General features: G+C 36.9%; 1 protein-coding gene across 8 annotated transcripts in view; it reads right to left on the bottom strand.

Moving 5' to 3' along the window:
* Positions 1-4,205: 4,205 nt before the first annotated feature.
* The window catches only part of HMMR (hyaluronan mediated motility receptor), a 34,218-nt gene continuing 13,953 nt past the window's right edge, over positions 4,206-24,470 (bottom strand). For 4 of the 8 annotated variants that reach the window (XM_073994705.1, XM_073994706.1, XM_015452228.3 and 1 more), the window contains exons 8-18: positions 23,809-23,883; positions 23,504-23,682; positions 22,862-23,010; positions 21,075-21,289; positions 17,998-18,114; positions 13,968-14,114; positions 13,580-13,792; positions 13,386-13,485; positions 12,511-12,687; positions 5,601-5,763; positions 4,206-5,030 (exon numbers count right to left, since the gene is read on the bottom strand). In XM_073994705.1, coding sequence (XP_073850806.1) covers positions 5,011-5,030; positions 5,601-5,763; positions 12,511-12,687; positions 13,386-13,485; positions 13,580-13,792; positions 13,968-14,114; positions 17,998-18,114; positions 21,075-21,289; positions 22,862-23,010; positions 23,504-23,682; positions 23,809-23,883 — 1,555 coding nt within the window. In that variant the 3' untranslated portion in view covers positions 4,206-5,010. The remainder of the gene's footprint in view (positions 5,031-5,600; positions 5,764-12,510; positions 12,688-13,385; positions 13,486-13,579; positions 13,793-13,967; positions 14,115-17,997; positions 18,115-21,074; positions 21,290-22,861; positions 23,011-23,503; positions 23,683-23,808; positions 23,884-24,470) is intronic. The other 4 variants (XM_073994707.1, XM_073994708.1, XM_045394490.2 and 1 more) reach the window with 1 other exon arrangement.

Raw genomic sequence — 24,470 nt, 5'->3', positions numbered from 1 at the left:
TGGGAAGAGGTGTTACTAGTAAGCATGTTCTGGGTGTTCCTCTGGGTGCACAAGAGCAGTAGGTGTACATGCTTGCTCATACATCGCATGTCTCATTAGCATCTTAAATCTCCACCCAGTGGTGGCTTTTCTACTATTATAATAAGCAAAGGATCAGTCTGAGGATATGTAAAATCAAAATGTGCATGCTGTCTACAGGGAAATGTCTTACTGAAGATAGCTTTGCTTGAGTTAGCTTGACTACAATGTGAATGCTGGGGCTTATTTTGTTGAAGTGTGTGGTGCAGTAAGCCACAGTTGCTGCATACCACAGCCATGTTTACTTCCTTGACTACCTATTCTGCCTCTTAATCAGTATAATGAGGACAGTTGGTTGTTTCTAATGTCACTGGATAAAGTGGTGCTAAAAAAGGTGAGTGTAGGGATTTTTATTCCCAGCTCAAGTACTCCATAAATAATCAGAAAGCTTCTATGTACACTCTGAAGAAAACCCTATCTCCTGTATTCCCAGAGCCGAGACTGTTGAAAATCAAACACAGCATCTCATCCTGTGACTGGCTGAATTACAACACAAATTAGAATTCCAGCCTTGCAGAGTGACTATTGTTAAAAAGAGGGCACTTACTGAAAAAAATGAGATTCTATAAATTAGAATTTGGACATGTAGGAAGACCTTGATGAAGCTGGGGACATTAAGCCCATAAATTCTGATGAGTCTTCTTTGCTGGTGGAGAGACTTCTCAACCCCAGTGGAAGCAGCTTCTCCATTTCCAGTGATAGCACCCTCCAACCTGTCTGAGATGATTAACACTGCATTGCCTGAGGAAATTGTAACGGTCTCCTTTGAGGCAGTTGATATACAAGACAATGCCCGTTCTCCTCCAGACCCATCTCCACCACCCTTCTTTGCTTCTAGACCTGAAACTAGACAGGAACAAAGTGTTACCCATGAAGAGATGTGCTATACTCCAAAGAGTTACTCAAAGTCTCTAATTTTTACAGACAAAAATCTGGGAACATATGCGAGAATGGATAATAAAGGTGTCGGAAAATGATGGAAGGAACAAAAAGTTGGATCAGGTCAAATTTCTTGACATGGGCTCACTAAGCAAAGAGTCTGCATTTAACACTGCAGCTTGGGGAATTAGAAAGGGTGCTTACGGGTTAATAGGCTTACTGAAACATGGAAAAGATGAATTGGAAGGGCTGGACATGCCTTGGTTTAATCTAGAGGATGGGATTAAAAGGTTTAGGAATATTGGGAAATTGGAGTAGATTTTTCATTTAAGAACTACTCATCCACACTGGGAATGTCAAGAAAGTATACCTTTCACCAATACTATGAGAAATAAATTTACGAGGAGCATTCCAGCACCTTTTTCAGAACTCTGTGATGGCTCTTCTCTGTAGGCCAGAGCTCACTGCAGTCAATGAACTGGAAAACCTAAATATAATGGAAGTAACATATCCCAGGGTGGCATGGGTCAAGTAATGGGACTCAACCACCAAAGGCAAGGTGATGTGGTTATCATAATGACAGAACCAAAGGAACAATCAGAATAATCTGACTTGTGTAGACCTGTGCTTTGGCTAGTTGATCATGGTTTTCCTAGAAGTGAAATAGATAGGAAGCCTACTAAAGTCTTACTTGATCTGTATGAGCAGAAAACTTCTAAGTCAAGTGACAAAAGTTGAACTTGAATCATAAAAACAGAGAATTGTGGTCCCTTAATTCCCAGACTTGAGCCATTTTATAGAGCCAAAACCCTTCGATTGAAGGGGAGGACCTCAAGGGGACCCTGGTCCATAACCAAATGTTTATACTGTTAGTCTTTCTCCTAGTCCTCCCCAAAGGGACATACAGCCTTTTACCAACGTAACTGTGCATTAGAAAAAGGGAATAATCAGATCTTTTGTGAACTAGTGGACACTGGCTCTGAAGTGACACTAATTTCAGGAGATCCAAAGTGCTACTGTCAGGGTAGCAGCTTATGGAGGTCAGGTGACGAACAGAGTTTTAGCTTAGTTCCATCTCACAATGGCCCCAGTGAATTCCTGAACCTATTCTGTGGTTATCCCCCAGTTCTAGAATGTATAATTAGAATATAGTCAGCAGCTGACAGAATCCACGCATTGGTTTCCTGACCTATGGAGTGAGGGCTATTATGGTAGAAAAGGCCAAGTAGAAGCCACTAGAACTATCTGTACTTAGGAAAATAGTAAACCAAAAGCAATGTTCAATTCCTATAGGGAGTGAAGAGATTAGTGCCACCGTAAGTACTTGAAGGAAGGCTGGGTGGTGATTCCTACCATATCTCCATTCAACTCACCTATTTAGCCTGAGCAGAGGACAGATGGATCTTGGAGAAAAACAGTGGGTTATCACAGACTTAACTAGGTGGTGACTCCAATTGCAGCTGCTGTACCAGATGTATTGCTTGAGCAAATTAACATAAACCCTGGTTCCTCGTATGCATCTACTGATCTGGCAAATGCCTTTTTCTCCATCCCTGTCTAGAAGGCCAACCAGAAGCAGTTTGCTTTTAGCTGGCAAGGCTAGAAATGCACCTTTATGTCCTACTTCAGGGTATATCAACTCACCAGCTCTGTCCTAATTTTGTTCACAGGAATCTTTATTGCCTTTTCTTTCCACATCACATTGACCCATTACACTGATGACATTATGCTCACTGGACTTAATGAGTGAGACGTAGCAACTACTCCAGAACTATTGGTAAAACATGTGCATATCAGAAGTGGGAAGTAAATCCAACAAAAATTCAAAGGCTTTTTCATGTCTCAGTAAAATTTCTAGGGGTCCAGTGGTATAAGGCATATTGAGATACCCCTCCTAAGGTAAGTTTTTGCATCTGCCCCCTCCTACAACCAGAAGAGGCATGACATGTGGCAGCCCTCTTTGGATTTGGGTTTGTTACTCTGGCCCATTTACTGAGTGTCTTGAAAAGCTGCTAGTTTGGAGTAGGACTCAGAATAGGAAAAGGTTCTGCAATAGGTCCAGGCTATTGTGTAAGCTGCTTTGTTGCTTGGGACATATGAATGTGCAGATCCAATGGTATTTGAAGTGTCAGTGGCAGATAGAGATGCTGTTGGAACCTGTGGCAGGCCCGTATAGATGAATCTCAGTGCAGACCCTTAGTATTTTGAAGAAAGACCTGCTATCCTATGCAGATAACTACTCTTTTGAGAAACAGCTCTTGGACTACTGCTGGGCTTCAGTAGGGACTGAATGCTTACCATGGTCAATTAAGTTACCATGTGACCTGAGCTGCCCATGATGAGTTGGGTGTTATCTGACCCATAAGCCATAATGCTGGGTGTGCACAGCAGGAGTACATCATCAAAGAACGTGTTATGTATGTGACTGGGCCCAGGCAGGACCTGAAGGCAAAAGTAAGTTACATGAAGAAGTGACCCAAATGCCCATGGTCCCTGTTCCTGCTACCTTGCCTTTTTTCTCCCAAGCTCATGGGGAGTTCCCTATGATGAATTGACAGGAATAAATGACATGGGCCTAGTTTATAGATGTTTCTGTGTGATATGTAGGCATCACCTGAAATTGGATAGCTACAGTATGCCAGCCCTTCTCTGGGACATCCCTGAAGGACAGTGGTGAAGAGAAATCCTCCCAGTGGGCAGAACTTTGGGCAGTGCACCTGGTTGTTCATCTTATTACCCCATCTTGGCTAAAAGTAGGAGTCCTGAAGCATTTTATTATTTATTTATATATTTTTTAGAGATGAGGGATCACTATGTTGCCCAGGCTGATCTTGAATTCCTCCCGCCTTAGCCTCCCAAAGTGTTGGGATTACAGGCGTGAGCCATTGTGCGCAGCCCATTAAACCATTTTATTGGACAATTTTTCAATTCCTACATTTCTTCTGAATTTAATTTAAAAAATTGCATTTTAAAATTCAACCATGTATTAAGATCTAATAAAATAATTATGAAAAGCAATTCTGACTGATAGTCCCTGTTGGTCGATCAATGAGGACATATTATAAAAAAGGTAGCTTATCAATATTATACCAATGTGCAAAACAGACATTTTAGAGAGAGATTTACCACTTTCTAAACAGTATCTTTTGTGATTCTGGGGACAAGGTGGTGTGGGTAGGGAAGAGATAATAAATACATCTTATATAGAAGCATTAATGTAACTTCATAAAATAAAGTTGAAAAATTAATTGGTTAAATGACTCACTGTGTAATTTTATTTCATATTACACAAATATTAATCAAATGCTCAGTAGACATGTAGATGACAAGCAGTGTATGACAAACTCTAAAGAAATAGTTACATGCAGAGTTTCTCAGATTTTCAGTGTATTTAAGAATTAACTGAAGAGTTTGTTAAAAATGCAGGCTTAAGGCCAAATCACAGATTATAATTTCATACAAATAGGATGGAGCCTAAGAACCTGTAAATTATTAAACAACTGATTAAAAATGGAGAGGTTCCTATGAAGTTAGGCTCGTTCTTAAATTTCTTATTTCAACTGGACAAGTGGAAGGATAATAGGTGAGCATTATCAGAATTGAAGTAGAGGCAAGAATAAACCAAGGTGTTTTAGCCTAGCTAAAGAAGCTCAGACTAGAAAAGACCTCCAGGATCAAGCTAAAAAATCTGGGGATTAGACTCTTGAAAGTAAGGTTTCAGAACAGAATAATAATATGATACTGACTTTTAAAGGAATATTAAGTTGATGAGATGCATTGTAAGCTGGAAAGCCAGTGAGAGGGTTCAGAATGAGGTGATAAAGGTGAGCATTAGGCAGGAGGCATTTACAAGAAAAAATAAAATCTCAAAAGACACTTTGGTAAAAAATGTTCCTTTCACATATTTAAGGATTGGCAGTTAAAATTAAATACAACATTATAAAATACCATGTCAAACATAATAACAACATCAATAACAACAATACGAATGAAATAATCTTCAACACGTTTTTCAGATGTTTACTTCCATGATTCTTGTCACTCCATAGGAGCTCAGTAACAGTTTGTACTGCCTAGAAGAATTATTGAAAAGAAGTATTAGTAATCTAGATTAAAACGAATTTATCCTTCGTTATAAACTAAAAACAGGCCTTGTATCTTCTCTAGGCAGATGAAGCAATATATTCTGCAAGATAATTTTATTTACAAGTCTTTATCATTTCAACCAATTTTAATTTATTGTGAAAGACAAACATTCCCAGTCAAGAAATAAGAAATTACTTCTCCAAAACTAGAAATTAGAAAATGATTAAGGACCTAAGAGACATTTAGGTTAAAATGCTAAGGGTATTATAGAGGGAGTAAAATTGGGGAGTGTGGACAGGGGCAAAATAGTCAGGCAAAGCTTCAAGGAAGATATAATTTGACCCAGCCTTGAAGAACAGGCAGAATCCAGGTATACAGAAAAGAAAGTGTAGAAGGAGGGAAAAAACAGTCATTTGTACACAACAATCTCAGTAAGAATTGCTTTTATCAGAAGGTGTCAACAAATTTTCACAGTTCATAAGATGGATGACTTGCTAAATGCTGTGAAAGCAAATCCAAAGGAAGAGGACACTTTTATATATTTATTCATGTCTTACCTTCTTTTAATGGGGTTTTCAGGGCAAAATTTTCTTTACTTTCATGATGAAAAGCCTTTGAAGGATCAAAGTGTTTGATACCTAGGACTTTATTCAATTCCTCTTGAAGTTTTGTCTCACTTTGTTTTTTTTTAGCAAGCTGACAGCGGAGTTTTGATACTTCCTAGGTTAAAAAAAAAAAAAAAAAAGGTAATAAACAATTATTAAAGATTATGTCAGTGAAATGTGTTACCAATGTTGTGGGCAAATTCCAGAGTTGTTTATGTACTATCACACCCAATGGCAACAATCACTGCTAGACAGAGGCTTTAAGACTGAATTACAAAATGACTTGAAACAGCTGTGACAAAGGAGATACAGTCTTAAATCTCCTTGCCCTTCTACAGCTACAAAGCTATTTTTCTGATAAAAGTTCAACTCAAAAGTAACTGCTGAGATGGACTTCTGGCATGACAGCATGAAAGTTCTGCTGACCTACTCCCTAGTGAAACTAAAAGTCATAAGATGTTAACCAGTTAAAGCCTCTGAAAATTGACCTAAGGGAAAAACAGCAAATGAAGAAATGTCTATTGAAGAAAATCTGCAAAAATTTGGTGAGAAAGATGAAAGTCTGCAGTATTGAAGCCAAAACTCCTTCCCCTCTTCCCACTCCCAGCTTAGCAAGGCAAAGTCCATGCCAGATGGCTACAATCAAAAGCACAGGGCCCTCTTTTCCCCCACCTCTGAGTCAGAAGCTTCCCTCCCAGGAGGACCAGGACATCAGAGTTTCTCATCTTGTCCCCAGCTCCCTGTGGCTGTGGTTATATCTTGGACAAATGCAGTTGTGAGGTGGGGGATCCCTTCCTCCACTCAGCCCCATTCATGGAACAGGGGCTCACCTTGGGCACAGCGTGTTGAAAATGCTGGGCCCCTGATCACCCTTTCTCTGGCTCATGAAGGGGATGGTTCTACACCAGGAGAGGTGAGTCAAGAGGGCCTGGGGCGATTCCTCATCTCTTCCCCACAAGTCCACTGAAAACTCAGCTCCTAGGGCAGAGATGTCTCTCAGACAGAAAACTGCCATTGTCCCCAATTTCAGTTCTAGTTCTGGCTCAGAGATATTGTCAGGGGAGGGGGAAAGGAGGGCGGAAAAGGCAAGTAGGCCATAAAACAGGTAGCTCCTCATTTCTTTTCAAAGGAACTGACTTCACCTGCAACAGAGCTTGGAGAAGCTGAAGCCTAATGGTGCTCTAAAGCAGGGGTCCCCAACCTCTGGGCTACAGATCGATACCTGTCCATGACCTGTTAGGAATCGGGCTGCAGAGCAGGAGGTGAATGGTGAGCCAGGAAGCATAAGCATTACCCCCGAGCTCCTCCTCCTGTCAGATCAGCTTCAGCATTAGATTCTCATAAGAGTGTGAACCCTAGTGTGAACTGCACGTGTGAGGGATCTAGGTTGCATGCTCCTTATGAGAATCTAATGCCTGATGATCTGAGGTGGAACATTTTAATCGCAAAACCATCCACACCAACCAATCACGAGCTGGGTGATCCGGTCTGTGTAAAAATTGCCTTCCACAAAAATGGTCCCTGGTGCCAAAAAGGTTGGGGACCATGAAAGAACAGTGGTGGTTATAGTGATAGAGAATTGGGAGGAGATTTAAGATATAGGCTCAACAGCAGACTAGTTAGTTTGCAGGAGAAAACTAGGGAATAAGACAGCTGGGACAAGCCCTTCTGTAGTCAATAAATATCCAGCACTGCTCTCAGATGCAACCCCTACAGAGGGGCCAGAATTTGATTGGATTAGTTGATACAGCAATTTATGCCCTAGGGTACTGTTGAAAATAATAAAGCAAGGAGCCAGCACCTACTGGAGTTTATAGCCTACTATGTTCACAGAAAGAGAGGAAGGCAACCCTACCAAAGCAAGTGTCATCCCAGGGTAATTGTGGATATACCTAAAACTGTACCTCCCTGCACAGCAACATCAGAGGCACAACACTGTTGGGGTCTGGGGAAGTAGTAGGATAGGCTTCACTAAAATCATTGAGCCGCTCATTAAGCAAATAAGCAAATAAAAAGCCCCAAAAGGAGGGGGAGCTGTACCCAGAAATGCTACAACATATGATCTAAAAATTTACTCTCCAATGAAAAATTACAAGGCATGCCAGTAAACAGAAAAGTATAACCTATACATTTGGACAAAAGGAGAAAAAATGTCTTTGAGAGTAACTGGATGTTGGATTTTTCAGCCATTAAACAAGGGCTGAAAAACCGCCTACTGAGCACCATCCTTACTAACTGGGTGATGGGACCAGTCATACCCTAAACCTCAGTATCATGCAATGCACATATGTAACAAATCTGCATATGTACCCTTACATCTAAAACAAAAGATGAAATCATAAAAAAGAAAAGTTCTTGGCCAGGTGCAGTGGCTCAAGCCTATAATCCCAGCACTCTGAGAGGCCAAAGCAGGTAGATTGCTTGAGCCCAGGAGTTCCAGACCAGCCTGGGCCACATGGCAAAACTCTGTCTCTACAAAAAGTAGAAAAATTAGCCAGGTGTGGTGGTGCACACCTGTAGTCCCAGCTACTTGGGAGGCTGAGGTGGGAGGATCACCTGAATCCAGGGAGGTCGAGGCTGCAGTGATCTGTGATTGCATCACTGCACTCCAGCCTGGTGACAGAGTGAGATCCTGTCTCAAAAAAAACCCCAAAAACCAACCAAACAAAAATAAAGTTCTTTCTCTACTAAAAATTTTTAAAAAGAAAGAAACTTAAATAAAAAAAGACTCAAATTACTAGAATCAGAAATAAAGAGGAGCCATTACTACTGACTTTACCGAAATAAAAGATATTATAAAGGAATACTATGAACAATTATATACCAACAAATTAGACACATTTATAGAAAGACATAAACTACTCAAGAAGAAAACCGACTCAAGAAGAAAGATAATCTGAATAAGCCTGTATCAAGTAACGATATTGAATTAGTAATCAAAAAATATTCACAAGAAAAGCCTAGGTCCAGATGGCTTCACCAATAAATTCTACCACATATTCAATGAAGAATTAACACCAATTATTCAAAAACCATTCCACATAGAAAAGAAGGAACATTTCTCAATTCATTTTATGATGTCACCGTTACCCTGATACCAAAATGAGACAGACATTAAAAAAACAAAAACAAAACAAAGAAAACCCATAGACCAGTATCTCCTAGGAATATGAACAAAAAAACCCCTCAGCAACATATAAAAATAATTATATGCCATAACCAAGTGGGATTTATCTCAGAAGGTTAGATTAACATCTAAAAATCAATAAAATATATCAACAGAATAAAAAACAAATTACGTGATAATCTCAATAGAAATAGAAGAAGCACTTGATAGAATTTATCACCCTTTCATATAAAAATGCTCAACAAAGTAGGAAACAGAAGGGAACTTCCTCAACTTGATAAAGAGCATCTGTGACAAATCAACATCTTTGTTTTTTTGAGACGGAGTTTCGCTGTTGTCTCCCAGGCTCAATGGCTCCATCTCAGTTCACAGCAACCTCTGTCTTCTGAGTTCAAGAGATTCTCCTACCCAAGTAGCTGGGATTACAGGTGCCCGCCACCACACCTAGCTAATTTTTGTATTTTTAGTAGAGATGAGGTTTCACCATATTGGCCAGGCTTGTCTCAAACTCCTGACCTCAGGTGATCCACCTGCCTTGGCCTCCCAGAGTGCTGGGATTACAGGCGTAAGCCACTGCGCCTGGCTGACAAATCAACATCTAATAATGTCACTCTACATACATCGTATAGCTAACATCATATATCATGGAGAAAGACTGAATGCTTTCCCCCTAGATCAGGAACAAAGAAAGTCTGTCCATCCATTTTCATTATTTCTAAATTCAACATTGTATTATACTACAGGTTTTAGCCAGAGATATTAAACAAGAAAAAGAAATAAAAGGCATCCAGATTGGAAAATAAGTAAAACCATCTCTATTTGCAAAAGACATGATCTTCCATAAGAATATCCTAAGGAATCCACTAAAAAACTATTAGAACTAAAATGAGTTTAGCAAGTGTGCAGGATACAAGATAAATATATTAAAATCAATTGTATTTCTTTTTTTTTTGAGATGGAGTCTCGCTCTGTCGCCCAGGCTGGAGTGCAGCGGCCGGATCTCAGCTCACTGCAAGCTTCGCCTCCTGGGTGTAGGCCATTCTCCTGCCTCAGCTTCCTGAGTAGCTGGGACTACAGGCACCCGCCACCTTGCCCAGCTAGTTTTTTGTATTTTTTAGTAGAGACGGGGTTTCACCGTGTTAGCCAGGATGGTCTCGATCTCCTGACCTCGTGATCCGCCCGTCTCGGCCTCCCAAAGTGCTGGGATTACAGGCTTGAGCCACCGCACCCGGCCAATCAATTGTATTTCTATACACTTGCAATGAACAATCCAAAAATGAAATTAACAATTTCTTTTACAATAGCATCAAAAAGAATAAAATAGTAATAGATTTAACAAAAGAAGTGGAAAACTTATACTCTGAAAACTACAAAACACTGTTGAAAGAAATTAAATGATATCTAAATACTTGGAAAAATATCCCATATTCATATATTAGAAGACTTAACCTAGTAAAGATAATAATATGTCCCAAACTGATCTATAGATTCAATGCAGTTCCCATCAGAATCCCAGCTGGTTTCTTTGTAGAAAAACTGATTCCAGGCTGGGCACAGTGGCTCACGCCTGTAATCCCAGCACTTTGGGAGGCCGAGGTGGGCGGATCACGAGGTCAGGAGATCGACCATCCTGGCTAACACAGTGAAACCCTGTCTCTACTAAAACCACAAAAAATTAGCTGGGCGTGGTGGTGGGCACCTCTAGCCCCAGCTACTCGGGAGGCTGAGGCAGGAGAATGGCGTGAACTTGGGAGGCAGAGCTGGCGGTGAGCTGAGATCGCGCCACTGTACTCCAGCCTGAGTGACAGAGTGAAATGCCGTCTCAAAAAAAAAAAAAAAAAAACGGATTCCAAAATCACTATAGAATTGCAAGAGGTCCAGAATAGACAAAACCATATTGAAAACTACAAAGAGGACTCACGCTTCCTGATTTCAAAACTTACTACAAAACAACGGTAATCAAGACAGTGTGGTGGCACATAGATGTATAGATCAATGGAAGACAGGTGAGAGTCTAGAAATAAACCCATACATGTACAGTCTAAATGATTTTTTAATTGGATGTTAACTCCATTAACTGGAGGCAAGAATATTCTCTTTAAAAAATAGTGTGGGGACTATTGCATGTCCACATGCTAAAGAATGAAGCTGGACCCTTACCTCACACCACATACAAAAATTAACTCAAAATCAATCAATAATCTAAATGTAAGAGCTAAAACCATAGATCTGTTAGAAGAAAACACAGGGGTAAATCTTCCTGACCTTGAATTTGGCAGAGGAGATAGATACCAAGGAACAAACAAACAAAAAAATAGACACACTGGACTTCATAAAAGTTTTTTGGGTCAAAGGACAACATCAAGAAAGTGAAAAGACAATGCACAGAATGGGAGAATAAATTTGCAAATAATACATAAGAGACTTGTGTCCAGAATAGATGAAGAATTCTCACAATAATAAAAAGACAAATAATCCAATTTAATAATGAGCAGAGTCTGAACAGACATTTCTTTTACGAAGATATACAAATGGCCAGTAAGCACATGAAAAGATGACCAACATTACTACCAATTAAGAAAGTGCAAGTTAAGCCACAATGGGATACCACTTTATACCAAATACAATGGCTAAGATAAAGAAGTCAGATAATAACAAATGTTGGTAACTATGTGGAGAAATTGGGACCCTCATATACTGCCTGTAGAATATAGACTGGTATGAGCCATTTTTGAATACAGTCTGACCTTTCTATGGCCATACCACCCTGAACCTATCCGATCTCATCAGAATCTAGTCTGATACTTTCTGAAATGATTAAACGTAGAGTTATCAAATGATCTGGCAACTTCCCTCCAATTATTTCCCAGGGAAATAAAAACAAATGTCCATATAAAAACTTGTATATGAATGTTTATGGCTATTATTTGTAATAGCCAAAATGTGCAAACAATTGTTTATCAACTTACAAATGAATAAATAAAATGTGGTTTAACCACATAATGAATTATTAGGCTATAAAAAAAAAAAGTACTCTCCATGCTACAACACAAATGACTCTTGAAAATACTATGCTAATTGACTGAAAGAAGCCAGTAACAAAAGGCCACATATTATCTGAATCCATGAACATGTCAGGTCTGTAATAGGGAAATCAACAGAGACAGAAAGTAGATTAGTGGTTGCTTAGGGCTGAAGGGTGGGGTGAGGAGATAGGAGAGTGTTAGGAAAAGGATAACAGGGTTTTGTTTTGAGGTGAGGAAAATGTCCTAAAATTGACTATGGTGATGGTTGCACATATCTGTATATGTATACTAAAAAACACTGAATTGTCCACTTTCAATGGGTAGATTGTATGGGATGTCAATTATATCTCGATACATATGTTAAAAAATTTAAATGCCCAACTATTTTTGAACACTGCTTCTCTTTACAGTTTTACATCAAGGAGTTTGCAATTTTGCAAATGGAAATAGATATGTAAAGCTTAATGCATTCATCCAATTACTCTAGTAATTTTCAATATATTAAGAAGGTAGCTAGAAAACTTTAGAACATTGAAGGCCCATCTGGTCAACACTCTAAAGTAAATCCACTAAATTGCAGCCCAATTTTCCTCTATAAACTTTTTTTTTTTCCTGATACCAAAGATTTTCATTTTATTTAAGTATTATAATTAGAATAACCCCCACTCCCTCCAATATCTTTAATAAAATGAAATGTCACTTTACAAACCGATTTGAGTTGGCTATTTTCATCTTTCAACTTCACAACATGCTTGATTTTTTGTTTCAAATTCTGATGACCCAGTAATTTAGCATATGAATCTCTTATTTTATTTAGCTGTTCCTGAGCTGCACCATGTTCATTCAACAATGCCTGTTTTTCTGCCTCAAAAGCATCTAGTTGTAGCTGAAAAAGATTTTTAAAATAAAGACTTAAAACAGTTTGATCATACCAGTTTCATGTAAACCATAAACACTAAAGAAAATTAAAAACACAAATAAAAACAGGGTATGTTTACATATTCTCAGGGCTCTCCATAGATTCTCTACAAAACTCTTTTAAACTTTGTATTTTTCATTTTAAAGATCATTAAAACAGAGGAAAACAAACAAGGTAAAAAAGCCAGCTGGCCAGTTTTATCTGTATCAGTTAGATCACCACATTATAACCAATACTGTACTTCTATCTAAGTTCCAAAATCAGCATTTATTCTTTTTTCTTTTAAAAGATCAGTGTATTGAGAAACAATGAATCTTTGCAATAAGGTAAGTCATATCACAAATTAAAATTGGTTAATTATCAAAAGCTCATACCAGGCAAGCCCTCTGAGCCAAACTTTTAAGTTCCTCATTACAGTTTTTTTTTAAACCACAAAGGGCCCATTGAAAAAATCATGTCAATTAAATTTGTTAATTATACTTCAAAAATGTGGGAAAAAGTTATGCAGAGTAATTTAACAATAAGCCTTTAATAGTGAGCTAAATTGGCACTGTAAGTGCACAGCAAAATGATCTTGCAGAAAACCCAAGTCACTGTCCTCACTATATAACAGGGAACAAAGTGAATTCCTACAATAAACACAAGTTTCCTCCTATCTGACAAACCTGAAAAGGTTTTGTTTTATTATATAGTTCTTCATAGAGGAGACGCCACTTGTTAATTTCTTCAGTTAATTCTGCTGTTGTATTTTCTTTTCCAGCTTTTCTGCATGGAAAAATTAAATTAAGAAAAACATAGTTATCTAAAAAATAACATCATAACTGAGTTATAAGGCACTCAGGCTCTAATCACAGAATACCTTCCTTCTTCATCTTCTAGCTGTTTTCTAAAGTCTTCCTCTTGTTGCTTGAGTTGGTTCTGCAAATCAGTTATTTTTTGAAGAAAAGAAACTGTGATTTCTTTAATTTCTGTTTCTTTTAATGCTGACTTGGTCTGCAGATCTAGAAGCATCCTTTGGTTTGAGAGAGAAGAGTTCACTAAACATTTTATAGCCATTTTCATTAATTTTTCCCTTTAAAAAAAAAACAAAAAACCCAAGGAACTCTTCAAGAAGCGTCATTTTTTAACTGAGTAAATTCTTAATTTGCAATGTAAGATGGCCAAAAGCAAGCCAAGGGACAGTTACCAGCTGGCTTTCAACATTAAATTGTCTTAATGGTTCTAAGGCCATTATTAGCTGTATATACCGTGCATATTCTTGATTTGAGCTCTCAGTTGCCAGTATCTGATGCTGAACATCCTCTGCACTTTTTCCAGCCTTGGCCACTGTTTCCTGTAATGATGAGTTCTCCAGCTTAAGATCTTCTATCTCACTGGCTGTTAATGCTTTATAGCTTATTAAAAAGAAAAAAAAATCAAAGTAGTTTTCTAACTATTACATATGACAATCATAACTGATCAGTTTACATTTTATATACTTTTAGGTAAAACTAAAACGTTTTTAATGTATTCATGCATTTAACACAGGTAAGAATTCAGTGTTCTGAGCTAAGTACTAATGAGTTTACATGGCATCTGCTGTGTATTCAAAGAAAAAAAAATCAAGTGCCTACTAGGTGCAGGAAGTATGCATACAAGAGATGGAAAAGAAATCAACTACCAAACATGAAAATTACTCACAATCAAAAAATAAGAAGTGAGACTAGAGCCTAATGAGTAAGAAAGGCTGGAGCAGAAGCTGGTGGCATGAGGGTCATCAGAGCAGGGCACAGTGGGCTTACCTGGGGGATAGACAGGAACCATTAAAGGTGTCCAAGTAGGCCAGGCATGGTGGCTCATGCCTGTAATCCCAGCACTCTGGGAGGCTGAGATGGGTAGATCACCTGAGGTCAGGAGTTCGAGACCAGCATGACCAACATGGTGAAACCTCCTCACTACTAAAAACACAAAAAATTAGCCGAGCGTGGTGGCGGACACCTGTAATCTCAGCTACTCGGGAGGCTGAGGCAGGAGAATCACCTGAACCCGTGAGATGGAGGCTGCAGTGAGCTGAGATAGTGCCATTGCACTCCAGCCTGGGCAACAAGAGCGAAACTCCGTCTCAAAATAAATAAATAAACAAACAAACAAACAAATAAATAAATAAAATAAAAAGGTGTTTAATTAAATGTGTAGCTCACTCTAGAGCTATGAGGAGGATGGATTAGGGCAGGGGAAAGAATGGAAAACTGAAGGATCAATTATTTGATCCTTCTATAAATAAAACAATTATTTATCAGCTCAGGTGAGTGATAAAGGAGGCTCAGACTAAGGAGCTGGCAATGGAAAGACACAAGATCTCTTTTGGAAGCAGAGTAGAAAAATTCAAGAGATAGATTGAATATTGGGGGTAAGGAAGAGAGAATGAAGGATGACTCTCAGATTTATAGAATGAAAAGCTGGGAAGATGATGTCACTGATTATAATAAAAAACAATGAGAGGCTAGGGATAGAAAGCAATGGAAAGATCAAGAGTTGGTTTGGATAGGTTATTAAATTTGGATAATATAAAAAGACAGTATGATGTCTGCTTGATGTCAAGTGGGTAACTGGATATGTGAATATGGAGCCGTAAAGAAAAGTCTGGTTTGATGAAATAAATTTTAATACTATGAGTATATGGATGGTGAGTGAAATAACAGAATAGATAAAAACCTCCTGAAGCACTATTCTTCAAACTAACGAGAAGGGAAATTCCTTTACAGGATTGATATTAGCAATAAATATATATGTATAATTTATATATATATTTATACAATTTATATGTTCTGATACAATAAAAATTATAAATAAAACATATACACATATAAATTATTTATCTGTCATAAGGTATCACATGTGGGAACAGATCACTGGGGAAACAAGGTACAGTTTAATGAATTTAAGGTACAATTAAACTAGGCAATTGGTTGTCCACAGGGAAAACAAAAAAATGAATTTGATCTCTATATTGCTACACAGATAGAAATCAGTTCTAGGTGGAAAAATGGAAAATGAAATTTTAAAACTTTTAGAAGAAAACTAGTTGAATACCTTTACACCTTGGGATAGAAAGAAGGTCTTAAATGAGAAGCCAAAGTGCCCACACACAGATAAATATTTTAACCATATTGAAATCGAGAATTTCCGCTCACCAGAAGAAACCGAAAAGAAAATAAAAATAAGCTAAACTGGCCGAAGATACCTGTAACCCATATGGCTGATAAAGAAAATCTCTACAAATCAGTGAGGAAAAGATGATAACCCTATAGACAAATAAACAAAAGTCATAAACAAGCCTTTTATGGAAAAGGAAAGATGAATTATCCACAATAAGAAGCCATTTTACACTAAGTACACTGGCAAAATTTAAGAAGTCTAATAAGCTTTGGCAAAGAAGATAAATGGAAACTTATATAACACTAGTGGGAGTGTAGATTCTTACTCCCACATTGGAAAATGATTTGGTATTAAGTTTTAGAGTTGAACATTCATATACCTTTGGCTTTAGAGAAATTCTTACCGACATGCATACTTATAGTCTCTAAATAACTAATAATAACTAAACAAATGGGAAACAACCCAAAGTCCAAAGAATGAATAAATAAGTTGTGGTATATTCATACAGTAAAATACTCATAGCAGTGACTATCAACAAACCATAGCCTCAGACAACATGATTCAATCCTGAAAACACACATAATGCAGAATGGAAAAATAAGTCCCAGGAAACAGTATATACTATGATGACATTTTTTGGTAAAGTTCAGAGAGAAGGAAAATTACATAATGCATTATTTGTATGGATATATGTGTCATAAAATTATAATACACAGGGGAGAAAAAACAAGGAAATAATGTAGACTTTGGGACAGTGTTATCTGTTCAGGGAAGGCATGAAAATGGGATGGTGGAGGAACTTATACATGGATACTAAGTTGTTGAAAATCTTTTGGCTTACTGGTTGTCTTTTATAGGTTCATGCATGTCAGCTTTATCTTCAAGCTCTATAGTTTATGTACATGTTATGCATTCTTTTGCATTTACTAAATAAAAGAAAGGAACCTCTCTGCCAAAATGAGCTAAAGTAAAAGTGATAAATAAAAATGTTAACATTAATATATAAGTATTCATTATATTGGCCTTTGTAATTTGTAGTTCCACCCAAAATAAACTTTTTATTTAAGGAGAAAATAAGTAGAAGGCACGAGAGGTGAGGAAGTGGATATAGAGACAATCTTCTCTGTCAAGAGAAGGAAAAGGAGAAGGACAAGGACTGAAAAGGAGTAGAATTTTGGGTTAAGAAGGGAATGACTGGTGGTGTTAGACAGCTGCAAAAGGAAGTTAAAGTCAGAGGAGTTTTTAAAACAATTTGTGTATTTTATTTATTTTTTGTTTGTTTTGAGACAGTCTTGCTCTGTCACCCAGGCTGGTGTGATCTTAGCTCAGTGTAGCCTGGAACTCCTGGGCTCAGGTGATCCTCCCCCCCTCAGTCTCCCAAGTAGCATGTGCCACAATGCCTGGCTAATTCTTAATATTTTTTTGTAGAAACAAGGTCTTACTCTATTGCCCAGGCTGGTCTCAAACTCCTGGCCTCAAGCAATCTTCCTGCCTTGGCTTCCCAAAGCACGGGGATTACTGGTATGAGCCACAGCACCCAGCTAATTAATATATTTTAAAGATCGATGTATATTATCATGTTTTAATATTGATTGGAAAAAATCCAGTAAAAAGGTTTCAAATTATGAGAGAAAAAAATGATAGAATGAGGTCACTGAAGATGAAAAGACTAGGACATTTAATCTGTAATAAGTGGGAAGATAGGATGAGTACAAATGTGGGTCTCTTTATAGGTCTAATGAGGAGATAAAAATTTCTGATTTCTTTATGAAAATGATAACATCAAGAGAGTAAGGCAGAAGCACCAAATGCTTCTAAGTGCATGACTTGATCCTCCCACCTCAGCGTATGGAGTGGCTAGGACTACAGGCATGTGCCACCGCACCTGGCTCAGTGCATAAAAGTTGAAGTGGATAGTGAGAAAGGGGAATTTCTATAAATTATAAAGGGGAATTATATAAATATAATAAGATTACCAGATAATGCTAAATGCCCACTTATGGTTGGTGATTATGGAATTTAAACTAATACGAATCATCCTTTGTGTGATTGCTTTGTTCACAGTTCACATATTTCCCTGGGTAAACGTCCCTTTCTGCTTATGTTACATTTAAGAGTGCAGGCTCAAAAGAAAAATACCTTTCAAATTGAGCAGTAACATCTTCAAGGCTTTGCACTGTACTGTTATACTTTTCCTGCAAAAGCAGGGTGGCCTGGTTATGAGCAGCACTACTTTTCTCCAGTTCAGCCTCCTTCCTAAGAAAAAGAAATAATTAAAAGATAAAATGCCACCTACAATTATTACCCTAAGAAAGAAAATGGTATTTACCTTTGAAACTGTGAATCATACAGCTCATATCTTCACCATTGCATTACCTGCTAAATAGCTCAGATCCTAATTTATGACTTACCTCGAAAGACATGTTTTTAATGTATTTTTCTACTAGCTTCAACTTATCTTTCCTGCTTTTTTACTTTAAAAATTTGGGGGAAGAAGGTAGTAGAATATAAAAGACTATAAAACAAAATCTTAAGATATTAGCCAGGACTAAAGACTGCAAAAGATTATCAGTTAAAAAACATCTGGATTGAATGAAGTTCCATTCTCTCCATTTAGATACTTGAGAAAGACTATGAACAATTAAAGACACTTCATTTTAAATTACAGAAACAGTTATAAGACTCTGTAGATTTATTCTGATTATATGAATAACCCACATAACACACTATTACTGAAAGATTCAATAACTTCTTTAATGGATTATTTTGCATAGACAGAATGGGTTTTAAGTCATCTTTATAAACACATGCTATTAAATCTCAGAGATATTTTGGAAATAACATATTTCCAAAGTGGTGATAAAATTTTTAGATATGCATATGAGCTTATGAAACATCTTTTAAAAAACATATAGAACTAAAAATTGTAAATAAGCATTGTGTACTTATAGACTAAGTTGGACAGTGAGATAAGAAAAACAGCTGATCAAATTCATTCTGTAACAAGTGTGGGATTTCAAAAATATACACACCACAGCAACAGCAATCGAATATTACTAAAGAGTGTATAATAAAATTATTTTCTTCCCTGTCCCCTAGAAGAATTAATTCTTAGTTGGTTTTTCTCTTAAGCTTGAAATTTCCAGGCTAGAAGGGATCTTAGAGATCATCTCATAAAACTCTTTTATAAGTAGAAAATGAAGTAGAAAATGAAAGAAACTAAGATTGTCTTGCTCAGAATCAACTAGCTAGCTAACAAAATTAGTAATAAAAATCATTATCTCTTGACCATTGGACCACAGTTTTTTGGGTTAGAATAAATAATTATCTCAACTTTCCTCTCTGAAAATGACATAATCTTATTTTCCCAAGATTCCTGTTCCCTGAGATTGGCTGTAATATAGAACACCCCTAATAACAATTTGTATTGTTTCCCCAAAAGCAGGGATATGAAAAACCTTGCTGTTCATTCTCATTACTAATCACAAGAAAACAGAAAAGATTAATAACAAAAGTTTCTACTGAGACAGATACACAGGTGTGAGATATATTACAATAACACAAACTCCTATCTAGCCCATAGTCCTTTGCCAAAAAGTGTTTTAATGATGAGATCCCAAGGATTTAAATAATATTTGAAATTTGAACTCAAGAATCAAACCAGACTTTGTAACTTAAATGTAGTAGTTTGTCACTGACCTGTGTTCCTGAACTATGAAATAGGAATATGTAGGCTAAGGAATAGTTTCTCTTAATAAATAAAAAATTAGCAAATACTATGGACAAAACAAAATGAAATAAATAAGTGCGCGGGAGAAGGAAACATAATGTGGCAGAAATTATAAGGAACTAGAATTAGGGAAAAAAGTGAGATTTCAGTCTTTTTTTTTTTTGAGACAGAGTCTCCCTCTGTCACCTAGGCTGGAGTGCAGTGGTGCAACGTCAGCTCACCACAACCTTTGCCTCCTGGATTCAAGCAATTCTCCTGCCTCAGCCTCCTGAGTAGCTGGGATTACAGGCATGCGCCATCACACAGGGCTAATTTATTTTGTATTTTTAGTAGAGACAGGGTTTCACCGTATTGGACAGGCTGGCCTCAAACTCCTGACCTTCTGATCTGCCTGCCTCAGCCTTCCAAAGTGGTAGGATTACAGGTGTAAGCCACCGTGTCTGGCTGAGATTTCAAAGCCTTTCTACTGTAAATAATATATTTCTTATTTTTGAATGTTTCCTAGTTCTAATTATTTTTTCTCATTTGCTTTTTATCACTTACTGATTCAGAGGGCATCTTGCTATGTTGCCCAGGCAAGAGTGCCATGGCTATTAACAGGCACAATCATTGAGCACTACAGCCTCAAACTCCTGATCTAAAGATCCTCCCATCTCAGCCTCCTGAATAGCTGGGACTTTAGGCATGTGCCATTGTGTCAGCCTGCTTTGCATTTCTGAAGTGTTTGTGCTCCCTGAAAAATACAATTAAAAGTGTAACTTATACTATGTAAATGTATAGACAAAAAATGGGAATGCTATTTATTAACGGGAGGGATTCTTTATATTTTTCCCCCAAGTTCATTATTGTTTTTTGTTTTTGAGACAGAGTCTCGCTCTGTTGCTCAGGCTGGAGTGCAGTGACATGATCACGGCTCACTGCAGCCTTGATCTCCTGGGCTCAAGTGACTCTCCTCCCACAACTTTCTAAGTAGCTGGGACTACAGGCACATGCCAATGTGCCCAGCTAGTTTTTTTTTTTTAATTTTTAGTAGAGATGAAGTCTCACTGTATTGCACAGGCTGGTCTCAAACTCCTGAGCTCAAGCAATCCTCCCACCTTGGCATCCCAAAGTACAGGAATTGCAGCCCCGAGTCCATTATTGTTCTAATGCTGATGTCCAATAAATTTCAGAAATTATCAGAGTAGTAAAGAAGTGCAAAACTTTTGTCATTTGTTTATTAAAACTCTCTTTGGACTTAAAAAAAAAAAAGGGGGCAATACGTTTAACTTAAAAAAGGGGGCTGTCTTACTTGTTTGCATGTACATTTGGTGTACACATTCTGTGTCTACTACTTAATTGTAAAATAATAATTACTACTTAATTGTAAAACAATTCCAACCTCACACACTCACATGATTGATATGAGAATACTAAAAAAAATGTACTCAAAATAATTTGTGGCATCTGTAGTCATACATAAACATGAGATCCTATTAATACAAACCCTTTCAGCTTTCCTTCTAGGAGTTTTAATTCTTCAGCTCTAGATTTTGCTTCCTCTTCCAATTGCTTGACCAGCCTTTCAGCTTGTTCCTCCTTTTGCTGTAATTTGTCAAGCTCATCCAGTGCTTGCTTTAATTCTTCCTCAAAGAGATTCTTCTCTTTAACCACTTCCTCTTGAAAAGAACAGAGCTTCTGATGAAGACTAGCAGATAATTCCTATATCCAAACAGAAAATCACCAAAATAAATTGGAATGCCATTGTGAGGTTGTACTAGAAGACAAAAAAAAAGTACAGATAAAGAAGGATGAAACCTAAATGCAAGAGATTCAAGGAAACTTAAAACAATATAGAAATAGCATATTTGTTTTCATAGATTATTTCCTATACCTTGTTAACATTGCAGCAAATATCATCTTAGGCTTTTTTCTATGCAACGCACATGCAGAAACTTCTTAAACTAAAATTATATTTTATATATATATATATCTGCTTTCCAACTGGCTTTGATATTAATATAATGTTTCACATATTATATAAAAAGTATGTGGTGATTTCCATATTATATAAAATTATTTTTTAAGCTATACAATAAACAAATAAATCATCATTGTGAAATAATTCTAATATTACAAATGATGTTAATATTATCTTTGATGACTTCCTCCCCTAATTTTAGTTTTCCCATTGCAGAGATAGCTACGAGTTTGGAATATATATGCCTTCTGGTATTTTTCTATACACTTATATATACATACACATTTGGGGAGGGATATAAATGATATATACTCTGTTGTTGATAATCTTTCCAGGTCAGTATATATTCCTCAATTCCTTTAGCTGTTGTAGGTTGTCTAACACTATAATATTTCACATCAGTACATGTAAGAACCTGTTGGCTTAACTCTCACCAGTATTTTATATTATCAAATGTTTTAATTTGTGCCAATTTTTTTTTTTTTTTTGAGACGGAGTCTCGCTCTGTCGCCCAGGCTGGAGTGCAGTGGCCGGATCTCAGCTCACTGCAAGCTCCGCCTCCCGGGTCTACGCCATTCTCCTGCCTCAGCCTCCCGAGTAGCTGGGACTACAGGCGCCCGCCACCTCACCCGGCTAGTTTTTTGTATTTTTTAGTAGAGACGGGGTTTCACCGTATTAGCCAGGCTGGTCTCGATCTCCTGACCTTGTGATCCGCCCGTCTCGGCCTCCCAAAGTGCTGGGATTACAGGCTTGAGCCACCGCGCCCGGCCTAATTTGTGCCAATTTTTTAAGTGAAAAAAAATTATTTCTACTTCCTTGGTTACTACTAAGGTGGGAGCATCTTTCTACATTTACAGGCCATCAGAACTTCGCCTTCTCTTTTTCTATCCTATGCCCATAATGTTTTAGTGGACTTACTTTCTTCTCACTGATATGTAAAATGTTCTATAAATAATCTGGATTTTAAAAATTGCTTTGTTTCTTCTGTAATTAGACACTCTTTTACAAAGTAAGTGTAAATGTTTACATAGCCTAAATCACATAAGCATGAACCAGAAAATTTTTTAAAAAATTATTTCCCTGTTTTGCTGTATCTGTTGCCATTTTCCCACATTATTCATAACCCTGTGGTGAACATGTAGTGAAAATATGTAGCTAAATCCTCAGCAAATCCATGATTATGTTCTCAGGATAAGACTCTAAAGATACAGAACTATTAGATCAAAGAATATACACAGTGTAAAGGCGTTCAGAGACATAGGGAAATGTATGACACAAAATAAATGGTTTAAAAAAATATGGTAGTAAATTACTTTCTCTTGCTGCAGAAGTGAATCAACTTGCAGTTGTTTTTGTTGAAGCTTTTCACATTCCTGTTGTTCAAGAATAAGCTTCTGTTTTAAGTTTTGCATCTCAGCATTTAGATTTTCATTGTGTTCTCTATTCCTGTTGATATGGTCTTCTAGAAAGTGCAAAACATGAAAATACTGGAATTAGATAAGAACATTAACACTGAGAAACTGGACTCCCATAATATTCCTTTATACTGCTTTTAGTATGGTATTTCCAAAGAAAAAAACACAACTGTGAACTTTGTATCATTACGTATAATATATATTATGTGCTACATAATAAAACCCACAAATCTTGTTCTGTATATCTACTGATTTTTAAATAGCCACCTAGTGGAAAAGTTAAGAATTATACGACTGTATATATTTCAATCAAGACAGGTAATATGCTGTATTGAAACAAACAGAAAACAAACATTATAAGAGTAAAATATTCTAAAATGCAGTACAGGTTTTTGCTGTTGTACAGCTATATAGCTAATTATATTTAAAATGTTAGTATAGCTAATTATATTTAAAAGGTTGTTTTAGCATAGCAGTATTTTTCCTAAATGTTGTATGTAACACTTATCTAAAGAAAGTAACTATAAAACACTGTAATACCTTTTTCTTTTTCAAGCAGCTGACATTTTGCATTTAGATTGTCTACTTGTTTAGATAATATAACAATATTCTCCTCAAGAGACTGCTTAAGGCTTAACATTTCATCATTCTTCTCTTTCAAATTTTCTTCTAACTGGGCAACATCTAGCTTGTATTTTTCCACTTGATCTGAAGCACAACTGCATTAAAACAAATTGTCTTAAAAAGCACATCTATTTAGGCACAGGGAAAAATAACAGAAAAATGATAAAAATGATTCAGTATTAAAAAAATAAGGTTCAATTTAAAGCTACTGCTCATATTACCTAATTTCTTCGATGTATTCTAAGAGTTTTTCTGTTTCAGATTTTTCATCAATCTTTTCTTTCTCTATTGAAACACTAAAACAAAAATTGCATATGTTAATACATTCTAGTTTCATTACTTAATAATCATACATAATGCTTATGTACCAGATACTGCTGTATCAGGCAGGCTGACTCCAGAGTCCTAACTCTTAACAATTATTTTATGTGATTTCTCAAATTCAGAATTTATATCCAAATACAAGACTAAAATTTTTATTTAAGTGATAAAGTTTTCTGAATATACACTGACAAAAAACCTGTAATGACAAGAACCATCATTACAGTATCCCAAGTGTTAGAAATAATATTTTTTTTGTGGTCTTCCTGGTTTTCCCACCCACCCAACATCCTAAATAGCATTTTGTGTGCCATAAAGCTTTTGTCCCAGACTACCTGGTATTTGATTACTTATCTGTTTACCTCCACCAAACCGTCCAATGCAAGAAATGGACAAAAGACTTCAACAGACACTTTGCAAAAGGTGATATGCACATAAAATGGTCAATAAGCACATAAAAATATGGTCAACATTCATAGCAACAAATTAAAATCACAAAGGAGATACCACTTCCTACCTAGTAGAAAGGCTAAAATCAAACAGACAACATTAAATGTTGGTG

Source organism: Macaca fascicularis, chromosome 6, assembly GCF_037993035.2.
Source record: "Macaca fascicularis isolate 582-1 chromosome 6, T2T-MFA8v1.1".
Taxonomy (NCBI): Eukaryota; Metazoa; Chordata; class Mammalia; order Primates; family Cercopithecidae; genus Macaca; species Macaca fascicularis.
Note: the sequence above shows the minus strand (reverse complement) of the source record. Positions and strands in the feature narration are given on the sequence as shown.